Below are 24753 nucleotides of genomic sequence, written 5' to 3'. Positions count from 1 at the left end.
TCATCCATTTGGATTGATTTGAGGTACCCTGAAAAATTGCTGATGAGCAGTTTGATTTATTTATTTCACCGATCTTTCACCATTTACTTCTTGTTTTTTTTTTTCTTTTATTGTATATACATCGAACTGTTCCTATGATGGTATCAATCCCTCTCTATCCCAATATCATCTGTTTGGATTGATTTGAGGCAACAGGAAACACCCACTGACGAACAGTTCGATTTATTTACTTCAAATATTTTTTTCTTGCATTCATTCCTGCTTGTTTTTCTTTTTGCTTATATGAATTGAACTGTTCAAATGATGTTTCCATCCCGTTACCCAATCCCAATATCATCCACTTGGATTGATTTGAGGACAGCGGAAGCATTTACTGATGAACAGTTTGATTTCTTTCTTTCTATCTTTTCGCATTTATTTTTGTTTTTTTGTTTATATAACTGTTCAGATGATGATAAAGCTTTGAACACACTCGAGATCGTCCAGTTGGACTGGTCAACGAGAGATACATAAGGCCTGATGAACAGTTTGGGTCGTTGAGGCCCTAGTCTTGAAATTATTCTGCGAGTCTTGAAAGATCGTCAACAGCAGATAAAAAACGCCCACTTCAAACAACAGCATTATTCGATATCCAAATACATCCCTTCAACCAACTTCAACAGTTACTGTACTTCACATTCCCTTCCAATTGTTTTTCTTCGCAGCGTCACAACAACAGAACAGAGTTCAAAAGAGGGAATACGACCCAATTCAAGCTGAGGCTGGCTGTTCGAAATGATGAAGCATTCCTAGATGGTCCCTTTGAGATTTGGCCACAAAATGGGCTGAATTGATGAGAGCTAAGTTTATGGTACTGATCGAACATAAAAAAACCTACTTCAAATAACAGCATTACTTCATATTTAAACTCATCCCTCATCCCTCATCCCTCATCCCTCTAAAGAAATTTAACTTATAGTTTGCTTACATTATTTTCTAAATTGTTTACTTTGCAGTGTGGATTCAGCTCAAGTTCCAACGGAACAGAGCTCAAGAGGGAGAATAACACTTAACAAGTTGAGATTGGTTGTTCGAAATGATGACAAGAGCGTATAACTTGAGATCTGGCTGTCAAATTAGTCGAATTGATGAGAGTTAAATTTGTAGAACTGATCGAACATATTTCAATAATAAATCAATCAATTCAACCTATCAATGCCTTTAAAAAGTTATTTGAAATATATGCGCTGCAGATATACGATACATGGTTCTATATGTGAAGGGACACACCACGCTATGGACCCTCAAATATTTCGCGAAGCTCTACAGCTTGGACTTGACCTTCTTTTCCTCCGCCTCCGCCTGCTGCTTCAGAACCCTCCGCAGGATCTTTCCGCTCGCGGTCTTAGGTATCACATCAACAAATCTAACACCTCCTCTCAAGCGCTTATGGCCAGCCACCTTGCTGGACAGCCAATCCGCGATCCTCTTGCCTGTCTCCGGTGTCCCAGGAACGCCAGCCTTGGGCACGACATATGCTCGTGGAACCTCGGTTGCCTGATCTTCATTGTAGATGCCAAGAACAGCAACATCATCGACGTCCGGGTGCGAAACCAATAGGCCCTCAAGTTCTGCGGGAGGAACCTGGAATCCCTTATATTTGATAAGTTCCTTCACACGGTCTGTGATATAGAAGTTTCCTTTCTTGTCTTGGAAACCGACGTCACCGGTCTTGAAATAACCGTCATCGGTGAGCGCGTTCTTCGTGCCTTCAGGGTTCTTCCAGTAACCCAAGAACACATTAGGTCCCTTGACCCATAGCTCACCAGTCTCCCCGACTTCAAGTTCTTTCTCATCGGCCGACATGAACTTTGCGGTTTGGTTGGGTAGAAGGGGTCCGACTGAGCCCATGGCCGTTTGCCAGTCCTCCCAGCGCTGCGAGTGTGTCGTAGGGGATGTCTCGGACAGGCCATATCCCTGCTTGACCTTGATGTTGCGCTTGTCATACAATGCGTTGACAATTTCCCGAGTGAGGGGCGCTGCACCAGAGCTCATCATTCTGATTGTGCTGAGGTCGTACTTGTCAACTACTGGGTTCTTGGCAAGCTGAAGAACCACTGGTGGTACAGCATAGGCGAAGGTAATTTTATTCTCCTGGATGATGGAGCAGAATCTCTCAAGATCGAATTTAGCCATGACATATATGGTGAGGCCTCTGAAGAATGCATAATGAATAAGGCAGGTAAGGCCTATTGCACATATTAGTGGTTGTTGGACGAGAAAGTAGAAAGGAAGCCATACCGTAAATGTGGAAGAATGGAAGGAAAGCAAGTAGTTTATCGCCTTTGCCATCGGGTCCACCTTCGGAACTCAAATTATTGCCTTCCCCTGCGGCGAGCATGAATAAGTTTGACACAATATTGCGATGTGACAGCATGACACCCTTTGGGTGGCCAGTGGTGCCACTGCTATAGACCAAGAAGGCGAGGTCCTTTTCAGGGTTCACCCGTGTCCTGACATATCTTGTTGCTCCCGAGAGGTTCCGAATGCTAGTGAAGTGCTTGAATTTGTCATCCCTTTCATCTCCGAGGATAATGATCCTCTTCTCCGAAAGGCCAACAGATTTGGCGGCAGCTCGGGCATCCGCCAGGAATGCTTTCTGTGTCACAAGTGCTTTGGCACCGCAATCTTTAAGCTGGAAAGCTAATTCTGCGGGAGTGTAGGCTGGGTTGGCAGGAGAGATCACTCCTCCGGCCCAGTGGGTTCCCCATATCACCGCTGGTGTGTCAATGCTGTTGGGTGTATAGAGGGCAAGAACATCGCCCTTCTTCCAGTCCCATTGAGCCTTGAGACCCTTGCCAAATTCAATCGCAGCCTTCTTTGTCTCTGCAAAAGTATATGACCGGTTCGTCTCGGGATCGACGTAGATTACTGCAGGCAGTATTAGAGTTCTGACATGCCCGTGTTAACTTGGGTGAAGGCTCACCTTTGTTATCAGAAAACGGCCTATCTTTCCTCTCAAATAACAGGCCCCAGACATCGACAGCTGGCACATCAATATCGGGGAAACTGTTCACGTTAGAGGAAATTCGCCGTGTCATTTTGGATGAGCACGCCTCACCTAGATTTGGTAACCATTGTTATGGGGGCGGGCGAGAGGACTGGGCTTGATATCAACTGAAAAATTGGGCAGAATTGAGAATAACAATAACGGTGAAAAGATAAATGTCAAGATCCGGAGCCCACGGAATATATATGTTGAGGATGTAGGTAACGATACAACTGAGGGCTATGCCACTTGCCACATCGAGTAACTTGGACCTGAGATCCATTGGAGAATGCGGGGAAATATGGGGATTTTCGGGGAATGGGCGCTCTAAAGTCTGGTAGAGCCTAGGATAAACGGTGCTTAGGTAAGGATTTCGGCGATCAGGCCGAGGCACGGCACAGAAAAGCCGAGTGCTGTCCGGAAGTTATTCCGCGCCGCATTATGTAAGCAATTTGCGATTGAGGGACCAGGGACAAGGGACGTTGCGGCTCCGTTGACAGTGTGAGATTGATAGGTCTATATCAAGGTCCATCTTACCATCCACTTGCCGATATGGCTGCTCTTCGTTGTCAAAACGCACTGCGGTATACCGTCTGTGGCGCCGCGCCCTATTTGCGCGCGTCTCAGCGAAGATGGGCGCAGGTCCACGACATTCGCTTCCTCGTCACTCACGCACAGCCAGACAGGGTTCTGGAGAAGTATAAGGAGAAGCTGGCCAAGAAGGCAAAAGCGTAAGTCGATGTTTTCTGGTCGACCATTATCGTGAACTTTAGCTGACAAAAATTCTTGTTAGGGAAGGATTGAGCGATGTCAATGAGTTGAAAGAAGCGTACAAGGATAAAATCACGGAGCTGAAGAGGAAACCTGCTACTCCATCTGGCACAATAGACGGACACCCACCACCAGCTCCTGAAGCAATAAACGAAGCTGCAGCCAAGTCGCCATTCCCACCCCCGCCACCGCCACCAAAAGTTCCGTCTTCAAAATCTAGCACGCCTGGTGTGCGGACACTCTCATCGTACCTGGACGTCGCCAAGACGAGAGAGCTTCCTTACAAGGAAATCGAAACGATATGGCGCCTCCGACATGCCTCAAACCCCCAGTCACTCTGTGCGACCGTGCCGCTAGAGACATACAAGACCATAGAAGCATCTGCAAAGAAGTTCCCCCACTTCATCCTACCATTGCCCCGCGAAGGACAGGGCGCAGAGATTCATCTGCTGCAGTGGACATTCCCAGCGCCTGATACTGTCACTGTCCTCTTCACTCACCTCGCAGAGTTCAAGTTAAGAGGCGAATTTGCACAGCCGCATACAACTATTACCCACCACTTGGAATTGGCCGCGGAGAAGGAGGTGGTTCTGGTCCAAGGCCAGGTGGTTGAGAACAGGGGAGTCACTGTCGACGAGGCCAAATTTCTGCTGATGTGCCTGCAGAAATTTTACGGGTTTGGAAGCGAGAGTGCTGACCGTAAGAGGCTACTGGAGCTGTTTGGAAAAGGAGACCCAGCCTTCAAGGTTGAGGATCTAGTTGAGGAGACCGAAAAGATCTTTTAGATCGGTGACGAGATATGCCAGTGCATTTCTGGCGTTGCTGAGGTGTATCATTGTACAACACGCAGGAAGTGTAGGATTATAAAAAGATAGTGCATAAGATCTGTTGAATAGAGAGTCATTCAGGATGTATTGACCAAATTTATTATTATTTTGAGTGAGTGACGGCAAGATACACGAAATATATGAAGTTGACACTACCTAATTTAGATTGAAACGGCAGGTACGAATGGTGCTTCTTGCTGTTTCTGGAGACAACTCACGGATAAACAGTCGATAACCTTACCCAGAGCTGTGAAGCGCGAGAAATTATCCTCCTTCACAAGCACCGCCCTCGACGCTTGTGAAGTCCGCCCCCATAATTCTATATTCTCTTCAACCTCATGTCCTGTGGGGGAGCCCTTCTCATTCTTTCAACGCCGCCCATATCCTTCCTCCCTCACGCAAAAGCAGCGTAAATATATGATACAATCGCACCTTTGGCACTTTCTCGGCATCGGATCTTTCACCTATTCCACAGTCCCATGCGTCATATCCGCCTCACGTAGTCAGCAGGCCAATCATTTGGAGTAAAACGACTAGGCGGTCTACCTTGACTTGAAGCTACAGAAGCCTTTCCCACCTTTGAGGGCCCCAAACCAGTATGTACCAAGGGATATCTTTCCAAAAGCTATCTAACCATTAAGAACAGGCACGCGTGACCAAACACCAAACGATGTCCCCAATACCCCCACAATACTCGATCTACAAGCTCAAGAACCCCGACAACTTTGAAGAATGGCGGAGCCAGCTGCAGGCCATCCTTTTGATCACCGATCCTGACGCCTGGGACACCGTCGCTCTCGGCGTTGAAACTCTCAAGGAGCGCGATCTACCCCCCCGAGACTACGATCGCTCCTCCAAGATTGCATTGGGATGGATGCTGCTCACTATGGAACCGTCTAAGCGAGGATCGTATAGACAAATGAAGAATCCCAATGAGCTCATGAGGCTGCTGTTCTCGCATTTTACTACGAAGTTTACCGTGTGGGGAAGCTTCGAGGACTTCATTGGGGAGGCGGAGGCATAAGTGGAGGGCGCTGTGGAGTGAGTGCGGGGGCATCCGCTGGTCTCGGAGTTGACAGTATACGGTTTGGCTTCGTGCATCTCAAGTGCGTCTGCTCATGCTGGGAGCTTGGATTGTCCTGTATATTTTTTCAGCGCTCTTGGGGAAGGAGATGACTATTGCTAAGGCCGCTGTTGGAATTAATAAGTGCCAAGGATAATCCATTCACTTGTCCAAACGACAGCTGTGTATGTTTGCTTGAGTTGTGTGACGAGTTTCTTGATAGTTTCTCTGCACTTGTCAATACCATATGACATATACCTCCTTGCTTTCCTAGCCAGTGTTATCATTTTCACGTGGGATGAACAGCGGTGGTTGGGACTCCACGGTCGTTTCCTCGGTCTCATAGCCAAAACCAACACCCCTTACCTCGACAGATATTTACAAATGCAGAAAATATATCCCTATCTGTCACTCACAATCCGTGTAGTGGAGACGTTGAGTCCGAACACCATGCCAATAGGTTGGTGCCAGCATACTGTTCCCAACCAGCATCAAGTCAGACCTTTCATCCCTTGTCACACGTCATCTCATACTGATAACTCGTATAGCGTATAGATCAACAAGTAAAACCATAAAGCGAATCGGCTCTTAGCCCATCCGGATTTTGTTTGCAAGCTGAGAAACTCATACTTAATCCACGTCTTTTTGTTTGCTGCATAAAATATACTACGCATACCGGATATGGACTCCCGAGATGCATTTGAACCTTTTCAGCTCACCAACGTCAAACTTTAAACCTCCTCCCAGCCTTTTAACTAGCTCCCCTCGGATTTCAATCCTATTGGCAGATATAATTATACGCAAGGGGCCTATTTGGAGACTTGCCAGACACTCGATTATTGATTGCTATCCGACTCAACGCACCCCGCAAGACTATCACACAAGGGCACCGTCTGATAAACTTCATATGAACATCCGCCGAGACATCATAATCCTTCGGTTGGGTTCCCTGCGTAATAGGGGATAGCAAAGTTCGTAAAGAAAGACAACACGCGGGATTTGTCTGTGTTCGGCTTAGACACCAACCCCACAAGATGCACGAGTAAGGGTTCGGGGAACAAGTCAACTGCCAAGTCAAGCGTATACGAAGTACGATGTGTGATGCGGAGCTAGAGCAGGGGCAGCATCTATTTTGGGTTATCAACTGTGATATTAGCGCGGCGATCAGCCGTTAGCGCCCCGTTGCCCCATCCCAGCGGCGCCGGAAGCTCGCCTCGGGCTGGATCCAGGGGTTGGTGGCTTTCGGGGCACCCGGGGGTATCACCCTTCTCCGCAAATTCCAACACTCCGTACAGTTCGTTCCAGCAAGCGTTACGCCACGTACAAACTAACTGATCATCATATTTTCGACGTATACTTAAAGTTTTTGTCCGTGTTGCTGGCATAGCGATCATTTCTTGGCGCGCGATTGCTGCAACCGAGCTCGTCGGATATCCTCGCTTCGAGGATCAGAGCATTCGCCATATACTCTTACTCTATCTATGTATGCAGAAGACTAGTTTTGTATATCTGTCTTACTTCAACAGCGCCCAAGGTGCTCATCCGTGATGTTACGTAGTATGGCGGAATCCTCTTGGCATGAAATTACTCCAACCGAACTCCATCACGCCTCTTTTTTCAGACTCCAAACTTAACGAGCCGCTCGGGAGCCTCACAAACGTCCCCAGCCTCCCTGGGATGTGAATGAGGATAACATATTATTTTAGGCCTCTACGCTAGTATGATTGCTTTGGGTGACAGAGACAGGCCCTACTCCTGAAATGGCCCTTCCCGTTGTCCCCGTCCCCGTTCCTCGGTTTGCTGGCGAGTCGATCCAGCTTCGCTTGCTGGTAATTCATTCGTGTATGCTGATAACTTCATAGTATGACTGCAGGTTTTATGACATGTGTATGAGATGCATCTACTACTTGATGACAAACTTGGTGATTTATTTTGCAGTGGCTGTCAGCCTCGACGCTAAGTCGAGGTTTGTCAAGATGTTAAATCAATCGCATGCATCCTCAGAAGTGCACTGCTCAGCTTGTGCACTTTCAAATACGTCTCCGGGTCCCAACTGAGATGCAAGGGCCGTGATCGACGGAACTATTGATTGACGGTGAGCTTCAAGCCGTGGCATATACATCTCCTTGCGTCATTGACTATCTCCCTGCTTCAAGTCGGATGAGAATAGATGAATAGGGGAAGAGTCCATAGTCTACATTTCGTATCTGAATTACTATAAAGGCGTTGCCTATTTCCCCCTCATCTCTCCATCAACCAGCTATCCAGACATCAGCATCTTCTCATCTGCCTTCCAGCCTCCAACTTTTATCATATTAAAACTCCTGCCTCCTTCAGCTCAAGCTACTATCCAACATGCGTTTCTCAGTCACCGCCACCGCGCTCTTCGCCCTCGTTGCAGCTACCCCCTCAGCCGCCAACCAATGGACCAGCCAACTTACCAAGGACCTTCAGGGCCTGGCTTTGTCCACAAGATCCATCTGGGGACCTGCTGGAATTATCACCCGCGTTGATGGGCCTCTATTCGCGGACAACTTGGGCAAATTCCCTGTGAGTTTGCAGTCGTCTTCCAGTTATCCATATAGAACAGTTTCTCATTAGGATTTATAGGAAATCGTCAGTGGATTGAAGGCTGTTGTGAAGAAGGTCAACGAGGTGACCGCCAGCCTTCCCCATGCCTTCCCAGGCGTTGAGTTGAAGGATTTGTACCCAATCGATTGGGCGTATGATGATGTAAGTATAGGATCTAAGATTCCTCGCGGATAGAAACTAACCTCTACCATAGTTCCTCATCGACCAGCAAATTCTCATGAACGTCCTGAACCTGAAGTCGCACAAGTTCAGCGATAGCATTCCTATCAAGGCTGATCCTCTCATCGCTGTTCTCAACGAGCTCGAGCCCGCTATTAACGTAAGGTTTTCTTCCAAGACTACACACTCAAATGACTGACTGTTGGAATAGTGCTTCGCTGATGCCGCCAAACTCCTGTTCCTACCTGAGCCCCGTCTGTTGGAGAACAAGCGTAGCACCCTCAGCAAGACGATCAAGGCCGTGGTCAGCAACTACAGCCAAAAGGCCCCTAAGGTGAGGCGCACTTTCACCGCCTAGAGTGCCCAAAGGCAGATCTTAGTGATGGCCAAGGCCAAATGTGGGGATAAAGGGAGTGTGGCGGGGAAGATTTGTATTCGAAGATGGCGGGGTTATAATTACTACGAGTTAGTTTGAGATTCATGATGACAATGAAAAGCAATTAATTATCATTCTTTACATGATTAGCATCTTGATTGGCGGTTTTCTGGCCTCGCCATCACTTGACGGTCCGGGGCGAGAAGCCGTCTCGAACTGTAAAAACCTTGGACGATCCGGAGCGAGCACTCCGCCTCAAACTGCAAACACTTAACTCTGGACGATCCGGCGCGAGTAGCCTGTCGCGTGTTTACTATATTCCCCCACAGATGATCTGCCGCCGAGCACTCTAAATCCCGGCAATTTAATTATGAAACTTCGGAAAATTCACAGCATTTCGCACCAATAATTACATCAACTCTATAGTATGGTAGTCACACGGCACTATCAATTTAACCGGCCAACTCTATTATATAGGATTGGCATTTCTCATTCAAATGCAACAAGGCAAGACAATCATCATGAAGATCGCAACTATCCTCGGTTTGGCTGGCACTGCCGCAGCGCACGGCTACGTTTCCAGCATTGTAGCAGACGGTGTTACCACTTCAGGCTGGCTTGTCTCCTACTGGTATGATTTAGTGAATCATGTTCCCATTCCCCAGACCCCAGGATGGTACGAAGAGGCGTTGGACCTTGGATTCGTCCCTCCAAATGAATATCAGTATGTCAGTCCTGGCAAACTAAGTGCAGACTAACAAAAGCAGAAACCCCAACATCGCCTGCCACAAGAATGCAGTCAACGCGAACGTCTCGGCGACAGTTGCTGCGGGTGGGTCCGTCAAGTTCCAATGGACTGACTGGCCACACAACATCGGCCCTGTCTTGACCTACGTCGCCAAATGCAGCGGAGACTGCAAAACTGCGGACAAGACCGCGCTCAAGTTTGTCAAGATTGATGAGTCTGGAATTGACCTCACCAGTCAGGTCTGGGCTGCTGGAAAGCTGATGGCTGACGGCAATTCGTGGACTACGAAAGTGCCAAAGACTCTTGCTCCAGGTATGCCTGTCTCTTCTTTAGCCGGCCCCTTGCTGCCGGCCTCTGCTAACAATAGCAGGTCATTATGTCTTCCGCCACGAAATTATCGCATGCCACGGTTGCACTTCGCTCAATGGCGCGCAAAACTATCCGTTCTGCGTGAACATTGACGTGACGGGTTCTGGCACAGCAAACCCAGTGGGAACTGTTGCTTCCAGCCTTTATAAGAGTAATGACCCAGGTATTTTATTCAACCCGTATGTCACCATGACGAGTTATAAAATCCCCGGGCCTGCTCTGTGGACTGGGTAGTTCTACACACTCGACAATGCCTAGACCTACTTTAAGGACTGGGCGGTTCTATTCAATTCGGCAATAACTACGCCTGTTCTGTGGATGGAGCGGTTCTATTCCGTTGACGGATGTATATATTCATGCACATACTATATATATACTCGAGAGAGAATGCACATACCAATTTCTATTCCACCTCGTACCAAAATTTTAGTCCATGCAGATCACGTAGACTCTTCAGTGCCTCCGGCGTCTGATCTGGCCAGTTTTCCCTAATCACCTTCAGAACCTCCTCAAACATAATTTTATACCCCGCTGGCGTTAAATGGAGGCCTGGCAGATTAGCATCATCGCTTATAACCTTATAACAGGACAAAAACGTACCGTCATCTAAAAATGATTTCAAAACATCACTGAAGCCCGCAGCAATTGATCCTGGCATCGACACCCCATCCTCATGGTACCCTCCAACCCACCCAGCCTTTGCCATGAAAACACTCCAGAGGTCTACAACTGGCGTCCCCGTCTCTTTCCCCACCTTCGTCACAGCTTCTGCGTAAAGCGCAGTATTACGGTTGTATCTCATCACCTCCGTATACCCGTTCCTCACGTCTTCCCTGGCAATGAACGTCTCCTCGATTGGCGGAGGCGCTATGAGAATTATTTTCGGCGGGGGATTGTGCGCAGCAATTAGGGGATGCGAGATTAGGTCTCTAAGGTTCTGAGTAAAGTCCGGGATGGACACGTACTGCGTGTCCACAAGAGGCGGGCCAAGATTAGAGTCATTGGCGCCAAAGAAGATGGTGAGAAACCGGACGCGGGCCTGGGAAGGGGCGGGTAGGATGGCAGGTAGAATTTCCAAGGCGTTATTTGTGTTATAACCGCTACGAGAGGATGTTAGTCGAAGTAATTTCTATCTGTAAGGGAACGTAGGTTACCCAAACCCGCGATTTATCACATCTAGCTTCAACATATAGGCTGGAGGTAGTGTTAGCCTTGAAGATACTGGGTGCGCTTAACCCTACCATTTTGCAGGGCAGAAGCAAACGCAAATCCGTGTTCCTGGTCATTGGATTTCTCGGTGATGCTGTCCCCTGCGACAGCGTCAGTTTGAGCTAGTAACAGGGTTCATGTTCAATACCGAAGAGAAGGAACTGGTCTAGAGGACCAACTGGGAGCTGGATTGGCATTTTGTATTACAATGGCAATTTATACAGCCATTCAAATAGGAAAGCAATGAATGCCACAGTCAACGATTATTTCCGCGATCAGAACAACATGTCGTCTTTGATTACAAACGCCATAAACCCCGCCAAGCTATTGCGCCACGCACGATGCGAAACGGCTCAAAGTGCATACTGTACTATTCCCACCAATCGCTGCTTCCCGGTACAACGAGCCGACCGCACCGACCAAGCCACAATTGCGACGACTGGCCCCTGACTAGCGGCTGTCATCTCACTGTTGCTGTCGCTCTCGCTTTCGTTCCGTAAATGGCAATTTGAGGCGCAGGCTGAAGATGGCTGTAATGTTTGTCGCGCATTTGGAAACCACACGATGGATCTGACAAAAACCTAAACAGGCCTTTAAAATGCTTATCCACATCAAAGGATGAGACGTGGGTCCCGTAAAGCTTGTTCCTTCTCGCATTCGCTCCATAATAGGGATACATGTCGCTGCACTGCCTAACACCGTCCCAATTGAACTCGACGTTATATTGAAGGCTGACGCGTAAGTATGATCTCTTTATGTTTTTTTAAGTGTATATAACTCGAAAGGCCAGCTCATCATGGCCTGCATTCTTCTCCCCATCTCGCGCGCCCTTTCTCAAATTTCACTACAATGTATCCACCAAGAGTTGCCGACCCGAAGTCTCTCGTCATAGCTTCTCTTGCGATATATCTCCTTCTTCTCCAACCCGTCACATACTGCCTCTGGAAGCATGGGAAACGAGGCCTTCTCGGATGGATGGCCCTTCACAGTCTCTGTGTTATTCGCATAGTCGGAAACGCCGTGCAACTTAACGCCTACAACAATCATTCCACCGGGGGGGTTGCTACTCTAATTCTCCAGAGCGTTGGACTTTCACCTCTGATTCTTGGTGCGGTTGGGATTCTCCATGAAGCGTTGGTCGACCCTCTCTCCCTATCTAATACCGTCTAACATATCTTAGGAGACGTTCTCGCGATCCCACCCTCAACCGGAAATTCGAATGGATTCTTGTCATCCAGTACCACCTCACCGTCATCGCAGCGATGGTCCTGGTCATTATTGGCATTGTGAAGTTGCAGGATGGGGCTTCCGTCGGGAATGTGCTGATGAAAGTTGGCATGGGAGTGGTTCTAGCCTGTTGGGCCATCCTTGCAGTTTGGACGCTGCTATCATTCCGATCATCCCAGGAATACGCTGCTGGCGGGCCACCCGCTGATGGCACAAAGGTTGGTGCAATTTAAGTCTCAACTTGAATCCAGCTAACCGCAGATAGTTGCTCCACGGGGTTGCGGCGGCCCTTCCACTTATCGCACTACGAGAAATATTTGCTGCAGGCTCATCCTACGGACCGTCGTCTAGCTTCACTTCGTCTCTTGCGGTCAAGATTTGCCTCAGTGTCGTTCCGGAGATGCTCTCGATCATCGTACTCTCGGTTGCTGGCATACGCACACGTGGCATCGCAAATAAGTTTCAGAGAACTACGAAATGAGTGTTGTATATTGAGTGGAGGATTGGAATATTTTAATGATAGTCACTGGAATTACTAGCTGTTACACATATCCCATTTTCTACTTCGAGGTAGCACAAGTATAACTATTGTCAAAGATTGGACGTGAAGACATCCTATGGGGTTATGATCCCTGTCACCTGCGGCTGACGCGGCCCGTCATCGTTTCCCCAAGTACTTCATCATAACTTGTCCAACATCACAGGATACAACAAAACCAAGCCATGTCGGATTTCTCACCACAGCCAATTAGTCGCAGCGCGAGCCCACCCCGAGGGGATGCAGACCAATTCGTCCATTGGAAGCCAGAAGTTGGCGTAGCTAACCCTCCGTCACGACTGTATCATAAGAAGTCAAGATATGGTTGCCAGCAATGCCGAGCCAGGCGCGTTAAAGTATAGTCCGCATTTCTTTTAGTCAATACTCCATTGCTGGGATTGCCGTGCCAAGCATTTATAGATACTATGCCTAACTTGCCACAGTGTGACGAAGTCCACCCTCTATGCGGAAGCTGCCAGCGGCATAAGGTGTCTTGCAATTATGCAAGGCCCGGGCCAAGTAGATCAAATGAAAGCTCGGCCTCCACCTCCAGGGCTAAGATAGCCAACGACGCGACAGTTTCTGCGAAAGAAAACCCCCATGCAGAAAAACGGCGCATGCTCGAGCTAAAACTCCTTTACCTGTATATGACTAACACTGGATGGACCGTTTCCATACCATCGAGTGGATCTACTAGTGAAAGATCGCGGGAAATATGGGTCTCAGAGATGCCTGGTCTAGCATTGAAGCATGACTCGCTCTTATATTCCATATACTGTATAACCGCAATGCATCTCTCTAAGACGGAGCCTCTAAACGTTGAGGCTTTAGAAGCATCCAACACCTATTTCGGCCAAGCCATCCGAATTCACCGGCATGAGGTTAGCCAGCTTAATAAATCCAACGCGGATGCGGCCCTTCTTACAGCATCGGTAATTCGTCTTTGCGCTCTCGTCCTATTACAGGACAGGGAGCCCACCCCATATACGCCTCCTACAGAATGGCTTTTGATAACGAAGGAAGCTGGATTCGTATTCGTCGAGGCATATCCATACGTCAAGGATGACCCATTGGCGTTATCAAGGGAAATTTTGGATAATAATAAAGAATTAACTGAGAATGGCGCTGTTTTCGCGGGCAAGAGACCGTGGGATCTTGAGACCGCCTTCGGCGCCGTTGTGGCAAGCAAGAAACCGTGGGAGCTTGAGGGCCCCTTTACCGTCAAGAATCCAAACTGTCTTGCCCACCTGCTTGAACGAAACCAAGACCACGAAAGGGATGAGCCCTGGAATGCAGATATCGAAGAGGTGTATAAGAAGGTGATAAGTTTTATCGGCACAACGAAGAGCGCAGTCGACGCCAAGAAGAACTCTGGAGATGTTCTGCGGCTGTTGATCTTGTTCCCAATCCTAACTCCGAAACTATATATCGATTTAGTTAGTGAGAAGCAGCCGCGAGCGTTGGTTTTGCTCGCGCATTACTTCGCGCTTCTCGTGGCATATAAGGAGGTTTGGTGGGTTGGTGATATAGGACGGAGAGAAATCAATGGGATCCAATCCGCCTTGCCAGTCAGCTGGCGCCAGTATATGAACTGGCCATTAGAAGTAGTACGGGAGGGGGTGGTGAGGGAGCTGAAGAACCATCCGATGTTGAGTTCTCTAAATTTGGGCTCTAAGAATCGGTGATTCTCATAGCTTGGCTGAAGCTTGAAGTAATGATATTTACTTTCTAAAAACAGCAGAGATGCAACTTCGGAGGTCAGCCGGGGCATAGTTGCGCCGACTTAAATCGTGAGGCGATATCTGGGATGCACGTTGAAGGCGCAGCAGAGTTCGAGGTGAGTTTTATGATCCTCGGTTCTAGCTGAGATACGGGAATGGCGCGCTAATTGCAATTTAATGACAGCGTGAAGTTGTCGTTTGGAAATTTGCTAGAAGGTGGATATGGGATTTACGTTGATGGCAAGCTGTCGAGGAGTGTGCTGGTAAAGGAGGAGAATCAAGCAATCTCCGAAAGCGTCGAGATAGGAGGGGCAGAAAGGGATATAGTAGTCTTGAAATGCCGCATATAGTACTTATTCCACCTAGAATCCGAAAGGGGGACATGCATAGTAACTAGAATTAATAGAATTTATAGAAATTATGATTAAAATGAGGATATTTATTAAAACAGAATTTATCATTCAAATACAAATAGTAGAAATAAAATGTCCTGCATTTATAAAACTAATCAACCATCTAATATACACCGCACCTGTCGAATATATACTTCCCTAATCTAAGAATACCACCTAAACCCCGCTAATACCCAATTCTAACCCCCTCCCCCCCACAACACCCTCCATCCACCTCACACCCACGCGCCCCATCACTTCGAACAACAATAATACATTAAAACCCCCCTAAAGTTCACCTCACTAACATCATCCCTAACATCAACCAGCATCTTCCCCTCCCTCCAAAACCCGCCCTTACGCGCCTCATCCACAAAATTCCTCAGCGCCTCCCGCCGATGCCCTCTCGCGGCGAGGGACACAGCGCGGTCGAAGGCTGAGCGGTGGGGGGGGGTGAGAGAGGCGAGGAGCTGGGCTGCGGGAGTTGGTTGGGGTGGGAGTGCGGAGCTGGCTGGGAGTGGGTTGGTTAGTTGGTGTGGTGTTGTGGTGGAAGGGGGGGTGAGGGGGGAAGAGACAGACTAGTAGGTGTCGGCATGGCGGCAGTGGCGGGCATGAGGTATGGCTAGGACATCATGATGATGGTGGTTGCTGGAAACTTGAGGTTGTGGTTTGCTGTGATGTGGTGATGACGATGGGTTGATCTGTGATGTGATTCTGATTTCTGATTTTGAGATTCGATAGATAGGATTTCGACTGGCTTTATAGGCTTCTCGCTATGTTCGATTTTTATATGAAACCATCGTGGGCATCGCCCGAATCATCCAACAGCGGCAACATTGATTATACCCCCTCACGACTCTTCTATAATTACCAAGTATCCAACGACAGTGGCGCGGTCGTTGCGACCTCAAATCGCAGACCACAGCCGCCAACTACCCAACGAGGTACCATATTTTCTCACATAGAATCAATCTCCCATGAAACCACCATGATAGTCGACCACCCAATTCATACATCGGCGGCAATGGTCGCCATCCTGTCTCATAACCGAAAAAGTGATATCCAACACCGACCATAGCACCGCTATCACATCGCCACCATTTCCAACATCGCGACCACACCTTCTCATACAACGGCGGCAATATTCGTCCACAATCACCACCACCACCAAAGCCAACACACCGAGACACCTCCTCACACACACATCCCATCTAATCAGCCCCGCCAACATAAATGTGGTGGGTGGTTATACTATCACAGCCCTGTTGGTTGGTGGTGGTTGCGACATTGCCGCGGAACTTGGCCGCTGTATCACTTAAGCGCCAGACCGTCAACGAGGAGGGGTTATCACGAGGGGTCATGATGAATGGCCATACGGCGACTGATTCCTGCCTCGAGATTATTCGATACGGTAAATCTTCGCTTTTGTCTTCTTTTGTCTAATTACCCAAACCCTCAAATCTACTTCCCCCCCCCCATCTACCCATCTAATTCTTTCCCGCCCACTCCCGATACCACTCCAAAACCTCCCTATTAACCACACTCTCCCCCACCCCCCCTTCAACCCCACTAACAACCCTCTTTACTGCCACCTCCACCTTCTTCCCATTCCCCGTCACCGGCACCCCGCCCCCCTCACACACCACCCCCGGCACATGCCTCGCGCTCAACCTCGTGCCAATCTCCCTCTTAATCCTCGCTCCCAGCTCTTCACTCCACGTCTCCCCAGGCGCCATCATACAGAACAACAACACCGTCTCGTCTGCGTCACCCGCGCGACGACGACCGACGCATACGGCGTCTGAGACCTCGGGGAAGTGCGCGAGAAGGATGTTGTAGATCTCCGCGGACCCGAACCTCACACCCGCAGGCTTTAGCGTCCCATCGCTGCGTCCCAGCATCAGTAGGCCTGACGCGGCGTTGTTCGTACCCGCGCGCCCAGCATCGGTATGCGGGACGAAGGAGATGAAATCGGCGTGATGCCACACCTTGGGAAACACGGCAAAATACGCATCGAAATACTTCGCATCCCCCTTTGCGCCGAAGAACGTAGTAGGCTGAGCAGGGAACGGGACAGTAGCTACCAGATCCCCTGGTTCAGAGGGCGCGACTGGGTCACCCGTGGGTGAGACGGCGAGGAGAGAGAGGCCGAGGGCGGGGCCTTGGATTTCGCCTACGTAGACGGGGAGGAGGGGGTTAGGTGCGCCGAAGAGGGATATGATATCTGTCCCCCCTGTTATGGATGCTAGTTGGACTGTAGGTGGGAAGTTGGCGTAGATGTATTTATACGTTGACGGCGCGAGCGGGGAGCCAGTGGAGTAGATAGCCTTTAGCGTTGCTAGGGAAGCCGCGTTCGACCCATCGGGTTGCGGGAGCAGGGGCTGCGTGTGTTTCTGCTCCAGTATCGAGAGGTATTTCGCCGACGTCCCGAAATGCGTAATCTTCAGCGAATCGATGAGGTAGGGCATTGACATCTCCCCCGCGGGACGGAATGGCGAGCCGTCGTAGACGACGATTGTAGAGCCGACGGACAGCGCGGAAACGAGCCAGTGCCACATCATCCAGGTTGTGGTAGTGTAGTAGAGGAGGCGCGAGGAGGGAAGGAGGTCGCCGTGGATGATGTGTTCTTTCTTGTGTTGGATCAAAGTGCCGAGGGCGGAGTGCACGATGCATTTTGGGGCGCCTGTGGTGCCGGAGGAGTAGAGGATGTAGAGGGGATGGGAAGAGGGGAGGGGGGTGAATGTTTGGGGGGCGGATGGGTTGGGGACGCTAGGTGTGTGTTAGTTCTGCTGTAGACGTAGCTTGACGAGTACCCAAGGGATAAGCATAAAATCGAAACATACCTGTCCACAAAATCCTTATACTCCCACGCCTTCGCCCCCTCATCCATCACCTCCGCCAACTCCTCAACTCCACACTCCAACCCCACCACAGTCTCAAACACAACAACAGCCATCAACCCCTTCCCCCTCAACCCCTCGACAATCCCCCTCGCCTTCACCCCACTCGCATGCGTGCGCCCATTATACCCAACCCCATTATCCACAAACAGCACCTTGGGCTCAATCTGCACCAACCTCTCTAGCACCGCATGGACCCCCGTATCGGGACTAACACCCGTCCAGACGACGCCGATACTCGCTGCTGCTAGCGCTGCGACGACGGCATTGGCTGTGTTTCCGAGGAAACCGGCAACGCGGTCGCCAGGGGCGAGGGAGAGGGATTGGAGGGCGAGGGTGCAGCGGCGGACGCGCTCGCGGAGATCGGCCCAGCTGATTGGGTGGGAAGAAGTCTCGTTGGCCTCAATGATGGCTGGACTGGAGGGGTCGGGGGAAGAAGAAGGGTAAAGGAGGTTCTCGGCAAAGTTGAGGGTGGTGGTGGGGAAGAAGTCGGGGCGGGGGTACATGGGGGCGTTGGGGGGGAGGACCTGGTGTGGGTGTTAGTTGGTGGGGGTTGGTTAGAGGGGTGGGGGAGGGAGGGTGATGTGTGGCAAGGGGGGTAGTAGGGTAGCTTGAGAGATTTGAAAGGGAGTAGAGGCTGCATTAGAGAAGAAGCCTTCAAGCATATAGATGCCCATCCAACTCAACATCTGTATGATACTGAAAAGGGAAGTATAAAGACAAAACCACGTGACATAAAAGTAATTATCACTTACCGGTTCATCAACCCTATTCCCCTTGATCCCAGTGAAATCCCACACTTCTCCCCAGAAGTCACTAATGTTCTCTACAGACCACTTATGCAGCTCCTCATAATGATCAAGCTTGAGCCCATACTTAACATTAACACGCTCCTTGAAAGCATGCATCTGCGTCGACGTCGGGTCGGGATGTCTCCATAACTCGGCATTGGAGTCGTCGGTGGCGGGGTGGCCGTTGAGGCCGTTGGAGATATCGGGGGCCATTGGTGGGGCTGTGTGGTTGTGGAACTTGGGGTAGTTTTATTATAGGACTGATACAATAGTATGCGAAGAGAGGAAGAGAGTCCGGGGGAGAGAGTGCACTCTATACAGTATAAAGGAATATAAAGAATGGCGCAGTGCGGATAGGTGCCGAGGTCGTCGACGGGAGGCGGAGCGAATACCGGAGGAAGAAGACCGCCGTAAGGGGGACAGCTTAGAAATTGACGATCTAAGCGCGCAGGAAAAGAGAAAGAGGACGAGAGAAAGGAGAAGCAGAAGCAGGAGCAGGAGCAGAAGTGAAAAGCGAAGCGAAGAGGATATGCTATCGTTTTTCTACTCCTCCGCCGTTTCCCTACTACTGTGACTATAATTCTGTTGGCGGGCACTTGTCACTCACCACCTCCCTATCACCGCGGGGTACAAGCGGGGTGATTGTGCAGAGCGGGTTTACTCGGGTACACACGGGACTCAGACCTTCTCCTAACACTTTTGCCGACGAACGAACGACGCGGCAGCTACGACCGGCGACGGCGTGAGAAACGTGACAATGGGAAAAGAAAAGTCCAAGAACAAAAAAAAACGTGACCTAGACTAAAAAAAGGCGATAAGAAAGATAACAAAAATCGAAAACAAGTCACGTGGAAATTTCTTGGCATCGGAATTATTATACCCGTGCGTGCGTGTGTGTGTGTGAGTCAAGCCACATGTCAGGTTGGGGGTGCGCCACAGCTATGACGATGGTGGCCGAGGGACGGGGAGTTTCTTGGGTTTCTTGTGATAACCTGGACTAAGAGGGAGGTTTGCGACGGCATCCCTTTTGCACTTTACATCTTTCTTCAGTGCATACACAGCTTAAAGGAAGGATATTCAAATCCTTCATCTCTCGACCCTTCTACCATCATGGCTCCCTCCAGTAACCCCGATTACTGTACGTCCCCCTCCCCCACCAGCTCTCACCCTCACATTCTAACCAAACCCTTCCAGACTCCGTCCTCGACGTCCCCCCCACCGCAACCCCCCAACAAATCCGCGACGCCTACAAACGCGCCGCCCTCAAAACACACCCCGACCGTGTCCCCTCCGACTCCCCCGACCGCGCCTCTCGCACGAGGAAATTCCAACTCATAAACGACGCCTACTATACCCTCTCCGACGCCACCCGGCGCCGCGAATACGACCTCGCACGTCCCCACCCCGCCCCAGGCGGCTTCACCTCCGGTCCCTCCGCTGCGGACGACGAGGACGCCTGGGATATCCCGCGCCCCTCCGACGGCGCCGGGGGGAACTGGTGGGAGAACTTCGGGTTCAACACGCACCCCAACCGTGAAGAAGCCGAGTCCGCGCAATTCGGGGATGTGTTCGAGGAGATGCTACGGGAGGAGGGGATGGCGAATGAGGCTGGCCAGGCCACGGGGAGGTTCTGGTCGCTGGTGGGTGGACTGAGTGGTGCGGCGATGGGGTTTATTGTGGCGAATTTCCCGGGGATGGTGGCGGGGGCGGTGGCGGGGAATAGACTGGGAGCAGTGAGGGATGCGAGGGGGATGAGTGTTTATTCGGTGTTTCAGGAGTTGCCGCAGGGGGATAAGGCGAGGTTGTTGAGTCAGCTTGCAGCGAAGGTTTTTGCGCATGCCGTGGGGGGTGGGGGGAGTAGTGGGATTTAAGGGATGAGTGGTTTTGATATATTTGCGAGGGGCTTAGGATTTAGGTGGGTTGGGGGCGGATGGGTGGTGTGGGGTGGTGTAGGGATGTAAGAATATAAGGAGGGAAGTTTGCATTTAGGATTTTAAATGTACTTAGGGGGGGGTGTTAATGCTAGAATAGCTAGCTCTTATAGGTAGTTAGATATAAATAAAATACCCTAACTCTATTATAGGGTTAGGTTAACCCTGGCTCTGTCTATATTATCCTACCGTTGCGATGGTAATGTAGAAGAAGACGAGAGAGCGCTTCTAGGCCTAGGCGCTAGCGTGGCTGTCGCGCACCTGCCTATAGAAAGTTCGTGTGCTACTACGCCACACGCGTGACACTCTACGCCACACACATAACCAGGCCTAAGAATAGTGGCTCAGTAAAATATAGCGAGCCTAGATTTATACTAATGCACATTAATAAGCACTAAATCCTAAAGCTAAAACATGTGGTTTTTAGCCCATCTCCTTACACTAGAGTAACTCCCGGACTGCATTATTTTCGTCTTTAACTATCTTTAAAATTTAGAGCTATATTCTTTTGTTATAGAACCTTGCCCTAAGTGCTCCGAATTTTAAATAGACTTTAATAGTCGCGATTAAGCAAGGGGGTACGGCCGAAGCGGCGATCACTGGCGTGATTGAGAAGGAATCAAAACTCTAATGAGGGGTTAACAGAAGGCTTGAAAAGGTGCATTCGCCGGGTGCAGCGCAATGGATTGCAGAGTCTGTGTCCGTCGGAGGATCCGCTGTGATCGCACCACACCCTCCTGTCTCAAATGCATGAAGCGAAGTATAGAATGCCCCGGTTATGGACGAAACCTACGATGGGCAAATGCTGTAGCAGTACGTGGCCGTTTCAAAGGACTGCAATACCCTAAGGATGCGTCTCAGGATGTCGTGCCCGCTGACGGATTGTCAGTGCCGTCAAAGTCATCCTGGGCTGAGGCTGCTGCAAAGATAGCCAAAATGGCCGCCGAAGCGCCAAACGCAAGCGAAATTGAGCATTTAGTCTCTTACTACTCGAGACGAATCGCTGGAAACATGGTTTGGGTAGATTCGCCTTTGAATCCTTACAGGCGGCTTGTTGTGCCCAAGGCGAGATCATCGCCCATCATATTGCTTGCGATACTTGCTGTATCGGCCGAGCACATGGGCCCTACACAACCATCAATCGTTGCATTTGCTCCCAAGGCACGGGATGTGGTTGTTTTGAGAATAACGCAAGAGCTCTCCAGAATCACAGAGCGCGTCGGCTGTGAAGAGCCGCGAGAAATCTTGGACCTAGAGACTGCGGAATGGATCCTGGCCGCGATGCTCATCCTTTCTAACTATGAGTGCATTGGAGACACGTCTACAGCATGGTGCTCGCATCGGCTCGGTGCACGCCTCCTCGTCAACGGATTTTCAGATTCTAGCGCTGAGTCAAGCGAGCTGTTCAGGTTTCTACGAGGTCAGTTTTCAATTCATGACGTCTTAGCGTCAACGACGACATGCCTCTACCTTGGGATCGATGATGTGGTGCTACCAAGGCATGGTGACCCGGAAGCCCTATTGTCGGAGTATATGAAACTTATTCATCAAGTCACACTCTACATCACAGACATAGGTACGGCTGCGCACAGAGTTCCTACTCCAGCTGCCCTGCGGATCCAGTTTGAGAAGACTCGTGGTCTCACCTTAATGAGCGCGGCGACATCAGCAGCTCTTGGCGATGAATCTACTCGCCTAAACTTCATCCACCTTGTTGACGTTCATCACATTGCGGCACTGTTGTACGCGTACCAGTGTGTTTACAACTTCACACCTGCAGATGCTGAGATGTTTCTCACTATGCAGGAGCTGTTTGAGAAATTGGAAAACTGCGCATGTAACGATGCGCTGATCCAACACTTGACGTGGCCGGTTTTCATTGCAGGAACTGAATGCCACGGCTGTGAGGAAAAGCAGCATCTGGTATTAAAGTGGTACGGGGACATTATCAAGAAGACTGGCTTTAGAAATTACGAAGTTGTGATATCTTTTCTTAAAGAGCTATGGAAAAACAAGCCGGGATGTTGGCTGGAAAATGCCAAAGCCTGGGAAAGGGACGGCAAGCCGCTGCTGGCAGTTTGATGCTTTGCGCACTAGCTCAATTCTTCGAGAGATGATGCATGTATTGTAATAAGCGATCTATTTTATGATCGACAAGACGCCTAATACTATTCTGCAACAACCTGCCGTTTTATCGCATTAAGCTTTCAACTTGCTGAAGGCGGCACAGGGCAACGCAACCAGACTTCACCGCATCCCCTGGCCTTCAAAGTCATCGCCATACAAAACCTTAAGAGGGTCGTCAAGGTTAACCCAGCCTAAAAACGGCTTACTAACTGAATACCCAATAAGCATCTGCACATCCCGGGGATACTGTCTGATTTGTTCAGAGGAGTTTGCAAGGTACTGGTTTTCCTCCTCCATATTAAATTAGCAGTGGACCAAACAATACAGTTGTAAGGGTGGACAAACTTGTCGAAGAAATCCCTTGGTCATAAAACAGCTGTAAACAAGCCTCTCTTCATCTGCAGTTGTATTTGCACTTCCTCCATGATAGCAAGAAGCAAGCATAATAAACGCATCGCCTGGCTGCAGCTCAGCGTAGAAAGCCAATTCCTCATCAGGGCATCTCTCTTCGCCCCAGAGATGCGACCCCGGAATGAACCGCGTAGCCCCGTTTGCACGCGTAGTCTTTTTGCCGGCCACAAAGAGACCTACACTAGTATCCCTCCCGATGCGATAGTCTTGGTGACTTCGCAGGTCGGGCAGATGGTTATGATGAATCGAGTCGTCGCGGTGCAGCTCCTGGCGCTTGGCGCCTGGGCCGATGGAGAAGACGATTGTGTTGCTCAGCTGGGGTTCCGAGACTGTCGTGTTTAGTTGGTAGCCGTACCAGGAGCGACATGTTGAGGAAAGGAGTCGCGAGCATACGTCACGGTACAGACGGTTGGCGGGGATAGTGTCAGTAAAGACGCGCGACTTGCCGACCAAGCCCATAACTCGCCGGGTCTCGGGCGGGAAGAAGTCGACTCCCTCCCATGGCCTGTCTGCCTGGATATGCGGGCGGACGTCCCTTTCAATTATATCGAGGATTGTGGCATCGGATATGAAGTTGCGGAGGACGCAGCCGCCATTGCGGATGAGAGATGCAACAATCTCATCTGCCTTGGGGGCAGCAGTGCTATCAAATTGATCCACGGACATCTTATGGTAAATATTGGTAACAATCAGCAGTTATAATAGGAGGATATCTTTTGCCATCGAGAGAAATCGCGCTTTATATAGTTTCCAGAGGGGGGGACGAGTCACTGCAGCGCTCGTTGTTGGAGAGCGCCCTACCGACACTGCTTCCAACTGCCTAATATCAGCGCGTTCCCCATAAATAAAATTTATCCATTACTATAAGGCCGAAACTTGCTAAATCGGGTACTTTATTGTACATTTATGCTCGAAACAGGACTTATTTGTAGATTTTCCGTGAGGGATGGAGCCTTGCCAAATTAGGCACTTAATTGGAGATTTTTACCTAAAACGGCAGCTATCTTTACAATAACTAGTCTACGAATCCACCGTAGACGGTGCCCGACTAGCGTTCCCCCCCTATCCCCCTATAATGAACGGTAAACCATACCACGTACTACACAGAGCGAGCAAGGGCGAGGCGTAAGCGAGCGCAATAGGCCACGCTAAAGCTACGGAGGGGAGGAGGGGGCAGAGGAGCGGGAGGGGAGGGGAGGGGGGAGGGGAGGGGGAGGAGGAGGCCCTAGAAGCGAGGGGCGAGGCCTTCACGTACCTACTAGAGTAGTAGGTGCTCCTATACACGCCCTATAGGCACTGCCTATAGCTATAGCTAGATGCCTAGGTTTTTACCCTATAGGGTAAAAACAAATATAAGTAGATTTTATATTTAGCTTTACCTTATAAGGTAAGAATAGTAATAACTAATAATTAACTACCTTATAGCTTTATAGTACTATAACTTAACATATTATATATTTAACCCTTATATAAAGTATAGTAATAAACATAACTTATATCTATACTAGAAAAAGCTAATGTTAATAGTAAAATTTATAAGGACACTAAGTACTATATTATAAGGAGTTATATA

At 49.6% G+C, this 24753-nt stretch overlaps 12 protein-coding genes across 12 annotated transcripts; 8 read left to right on the top strand and 4 right to left on the bottom strand.

The window, feature by feature from the left end:
* Positions 1-1187: 1187 nt before the first annotated feature.
* On the bottom strand, positions 1188-3521 carry VE01_01689 (uncharacterized protein). Its single transcript, XM_018271207.2, has 4 exons — positions 3101-3521; positions 2966-3048; positions 2281-2910; positions 1188-2228 (listed from the first exon to the last, which is right to left on the bottom strand). The coding sequence occupies exons 1-4, from the start codon at positions 3115-3117 to the stop codon at positions 1303-1305; spliced, it is 1656 nt and encodes a 551-aa protein (XP_018133877.1). The 5' UTR covers positions 3118-3521; the 3' UTR covers positions 1188-1302.
* A 12-nt stretch (positions 3522-3533) lies between these two features.
* VE01_01688 (uncharacterized protein) lies at positions 3534-4771 on the top strand. The gene is made up of 2 exons (XM_018271206.2): positions 3534-3759; positions 3822-4771. Exons 1-2 carry the CDS (start codon positions 3581-3583, stop codon positions 4582-4584), a joined length of 942 nt encoding a protein of 313 aa, XP_018133876.1. The 5' UTR covers positions 3534-3580; the 3' UTR covers positions 4585-4771.
* Positions 4772-4803: 32 nt separating this feature from the next.
* Positions 4804-5657, top strand: VE01_01687 (uncharacterized protein). Its single transcript, XM_018271205.2, has 2 exons — positions 4804-5222; positions 5273-5657. Exon 2 carries the CDS (start codon positions 5297-5299, stop codon positions 5648-5650), a length of 354 nt encoding a protein of 117 aa, XP_018133875.1. The 5' UTR covers positions 4804-5222; positions 5273-5296; the 3' UTR covers positions 5651-5657.
* Positions 5658-8044: 2387 nt separating this feature from the next.
* VE01_01686 (uncharacterized protein) lies at positions 8045-8798 on the top strand (the record flags this gene model as incomplete). Its single annotated transcript, XM_018271204.1, has 4 exons — positions 8045-8239; positions 8300-8422; positions 8475-8600; positions 8652-8798. 4 exons carry the CDS (start codon positions 8045-8047, stop codon positions 8796-8798), a joined length of 591 nt encoding a protein of 196 aa, XP_018133874.1.
* Positions 8799-9337: 539 nt separating this feature from the next.
* Positions 9338-10167, top strand: VE01_01685 (uncharacterized protein; the record flags this gene model as incomplete). Its single annotated transcript, XM_018271203.1, has 3 exons — positions 9338-9540; positions 9584-9876; positions 9935-10167. The coding sequence occupies 3 exons, from the start codon at positions 9338-9340 to the stop codon at positions 10165-10167; spliced, it is 729 nt and encodes a 242-aa protein (XP_018133873.1).
* Positions 10168-10257: 90 nt separating this feature from the next.
* VE01_01684 (uncharacterized protein) lies at positions 10258-11439 on the bottom strand. The gene is made up of 5 exons (XM_018271202.2): positions 11291-11439; positions 11175-11243; positions 11088-11127; positions 10534-11033; positions 10258-10482 (listed from the first exon to the last, which is right to left on the bottom strand). Exons 1-5 carry the CDS (start codon positions 11337-11339, stop codon positions 10337-10339), a joined length of 804 nt encoding a protein of 267 aa, XP_018133872.1. The 5' UTR covers positions 11340-11439; the 3' UTR covers positions 10258-10336.
* Positions 11440-11676: 237 nt separating this feature from the next.
* On the top strand, positions 11677-12870 carry VE01_01683 (uncharacterized protein). The gene is made up of 3 exons (XM_018271201.2): positions 11677-12275; positions 12323-12587; positions 12635-12870. Exons 1-3 carry the CDS (start codon positions 11992-11994, stop codon positions 12848-12850), a joined length of 765 nt encoding a protein of 254 aa, XP_018133871.1. The 5' UTR covers positions 11677-11991; the 3' UTR covers positions 12851-12870.
* A 204-nt stretch (positions 12871-13074) lies between these two features.
* On the top strand, positions 13075-15063 carry VE01_01682 (uncharacterized protein). The gene is made up of 3 exons (XM_018271200.2): positions 13075-13263; positions 13351-14744; positions 14813-15063. The coding sequence occupies exons 1-2, from the start codon at positions 13093-13095 to the stop codon at positions 14590-14592; spliced, it is 1413 nt and encodes a 470-aa protein (XP_018133870.2). The 5' UTR covers positions 13075-13092; the 3' UTR covers positions 14593-14744; positions 14813-15063.
* Positions 15064-16507: 1444 nt separating this feature from the next.
* Positions 16508-19501, bottom strand: VE01_01681 (uncharacterized protein; the record flags this gene model as incomplete). Its single annotated transcript, XM_018271199.2, has 3 exons — positions 18676-19501; positions 17864-18447; positions 16508-17789 (listed from the first exon to the last, which is right to left on the bottom strand). The coding sequence occupies exons 1-3, from the start codon at positions 18922-18924 to the stop codon at positions 16508-16510; spliced, it is 2115 nt and encodes a 704-aa protein (XP_018133869.1). The 5' UTR covers positions 18925-19501.
* A 172-nt stretch (positions 19502-19673) lies between these two features.
* On the top strand, positions 19674-20614 carry VE01_01680 (uncharacterized protein). Its single transcript, XM_018271198.2, has 2 exons — positions 19674-19849; positions 19906-20614. The coding sequence occupies exons 1-2, from the start codon at positions 19822-19824 to the stop codon at positions 20580-20582; spliced, it is 705 nt and encodes a 234-aa protein (XP_018133868.1). The 5' UTR covers positions 19674-19821; the 3' UTR covers positions 20583-20614.
* A 462-nt stretch (positions 20615-21076) lies between these two features.
* VE01_01679 (uncharacterized protein) lies at positions 21077-24299 on the top strand. The gene has a single exon (XM_018271197.2). It carries the CDS (start codon positions 21324-21326, stop codon positions 22722-22724), a length of 1401 nt encoding a protein of 466 aa, XP_018133667.1. The 5' UTR covers positions 21077-21323; the 3' UTR covers positions 22725-24299.
* VE01_01678 (uncharacterized protein) lies at positions 22791-23846 on the bottom strand (the record flags this gene model as incomplete). The annotated part of the gene is made up of 2 exons (XM_018271196.2): positions 22791-23060; positions 23115-23846. 2 exons carry the CDS (start codon positions 23844-23846, stop codon positions 22890-22892), a joined length of 903 nt encoding a protein of 300 aa, XP_018133668.1. The 3' UTR covers positions 22791-22889.
* Positions 24300-24753: the final 454 nt, after the last annotated feature.

The sequence above is a fragment of the Pseudogymnoascus verrucosus genome (assembly GCF_001662655.1).
Source record: "Pseudogymnoascus verrucosus strain UAMH 10579 unplaced genomic scaffold scaffold_5, whole genome shotgun sequence".
NCBI classification, from domain to species: domain Eukaryota; kingdom Fungi; phylum Ascomycota; class Leotiomycetes; order Thelebolales; family Thelebolaceae; genus Pseudogymnoascus; species Pseudogymnoascus verrucosus.
This window is presented reverse-complemented; position numbering and strand designations above follow the sequence as displayed.

What these genes read in the sequence shown, in the direction of transcription:
- VE01_01689 (XM_018271207.2), bottom strand. An exon ending in GCCGTTTTCTGATAACAAAG is followed by an intron (nt 2,911 to 2,965) that starts GTGAGCCTTCAC and finishes TACTGCCTGCAG; the next exon opens with TAATCTACGTCGATCCCGAG. An exon ending in TCCATTCTTCCACATTTACG is followed by an intron (nt 2,229 to 2,280) that starts GTATGGCTTCCT and finishes TATGTGCAATAG; the next exon opens with GCCTTACCTGCCTTATTCAT.
- VE01_01688 (XM_018271206.2), top strand. Translation starts at nt 3,581, where the DNA reads ATGGCTGCTCTTCGTTGTCAAAACGCACTGCGGTATACCGTCTGTGGC. An exon ending in CTGGCCAAGAAGGCAAAAGC is followed by an intron (nt 3,760 to 3,821) that starts GTAAGTCGATGT and finishes AATTCTTGTTAG; the next exon opens with GGAAGGATTGAGCGATGTCA.
- VE01_01687 (XM_018271205.2), top strand. Translation starts at nt 5,297, where the DNA reads ATGTCCCCAATACCCCCACAATACTCGATCTACAAGCTCAAGAACCCC.
- VE01_01684 (XM_018271202.2), bottom strand. Translation starts at nt 11,339, where the DNA reads ATGCCAATCCAGCTCCCAGTTGGTCCTCTAGACCAGTTCCTTCTCTTC. An exon ending in GTGATAAATCGCGGGTTTGG is followed by an intron (nt 11,034 to 11,087) that starts GTAACCTACGTT and finishes ATCCTCTCGTAG; the next exon opens with CGGTTATAACACAAATAACG. An exon ending in GAAATCATTTTTAGATGACG is followed by an intron (nt 10,483 to 10,533) that starts GTACGTTTTTGT and finishes CTAATCTGCCAG; the next exon opens with GCCTCCATTTAACGCCAGCG.
- VE01_01683 (XM_018271201.2), top strand. Translation starts at nt 11,992, where the DNA reads ATGTATCCACCAAGAGTTGCCGACCCGAAGTCTCTCGTCATAGCTTCT. An exon ending in GTTGGGATTCTCCATGAAGC is followed by an intron (nt 12,276 to 12,322) that starts GTTGGTCGACCC and finishes AACATATCTTAG; the next exon opens with GAGACGTTCTCGCGATCCCA. An exon ending in CACCCGCTGATGGCACAAAG is followed by an intron (nt 12,588 to 12,634) that starts GTTGGTGCAATT and finishes AACCGCAGATAG; the next exon opens with TTGCTCCACGGGGTTGCGGC.
- VE01_01682 (XM_018271200.2), top strand. Translation starts at nt 13,093, where the DNA reads ATGTCGGATTTCTCACCACAGCCAATTAGTCGCAGCGCGAGCCCACCC. An exon ending in GCCGAGCCAGGCGCGTTAAA is followed by an intron (nt 13,264 to 13,350) that starts GTATAGTCCGCA and finishes AACTTGCCACAG; the next exon opens with TGTGACGAAGTCCACCCTCT.
- VE01_01680 (XM_018271198.2), top strand. Translation starts at nt 19,822, where the DNA reads ATGGCTCCCTCCAGTAACCCCGATTACT. An exon ending in CTCCAGTAACCCCGATTACT is followed by an intron (nt 19,850 to 19,905) that starts GTACGTCCCCCT and finishes AAACCCTTCCAG; the next exon opens with ACTCCGTCCTCGACGTCCCC.
- VE01_01679 (XM_018271197.2), top strand. Translation starts at nt 21,324, where the DNA reads ATGGATTGCAGAGTCTGTGTCCGTCGGAGGATCCGCTGTGATCGCACC.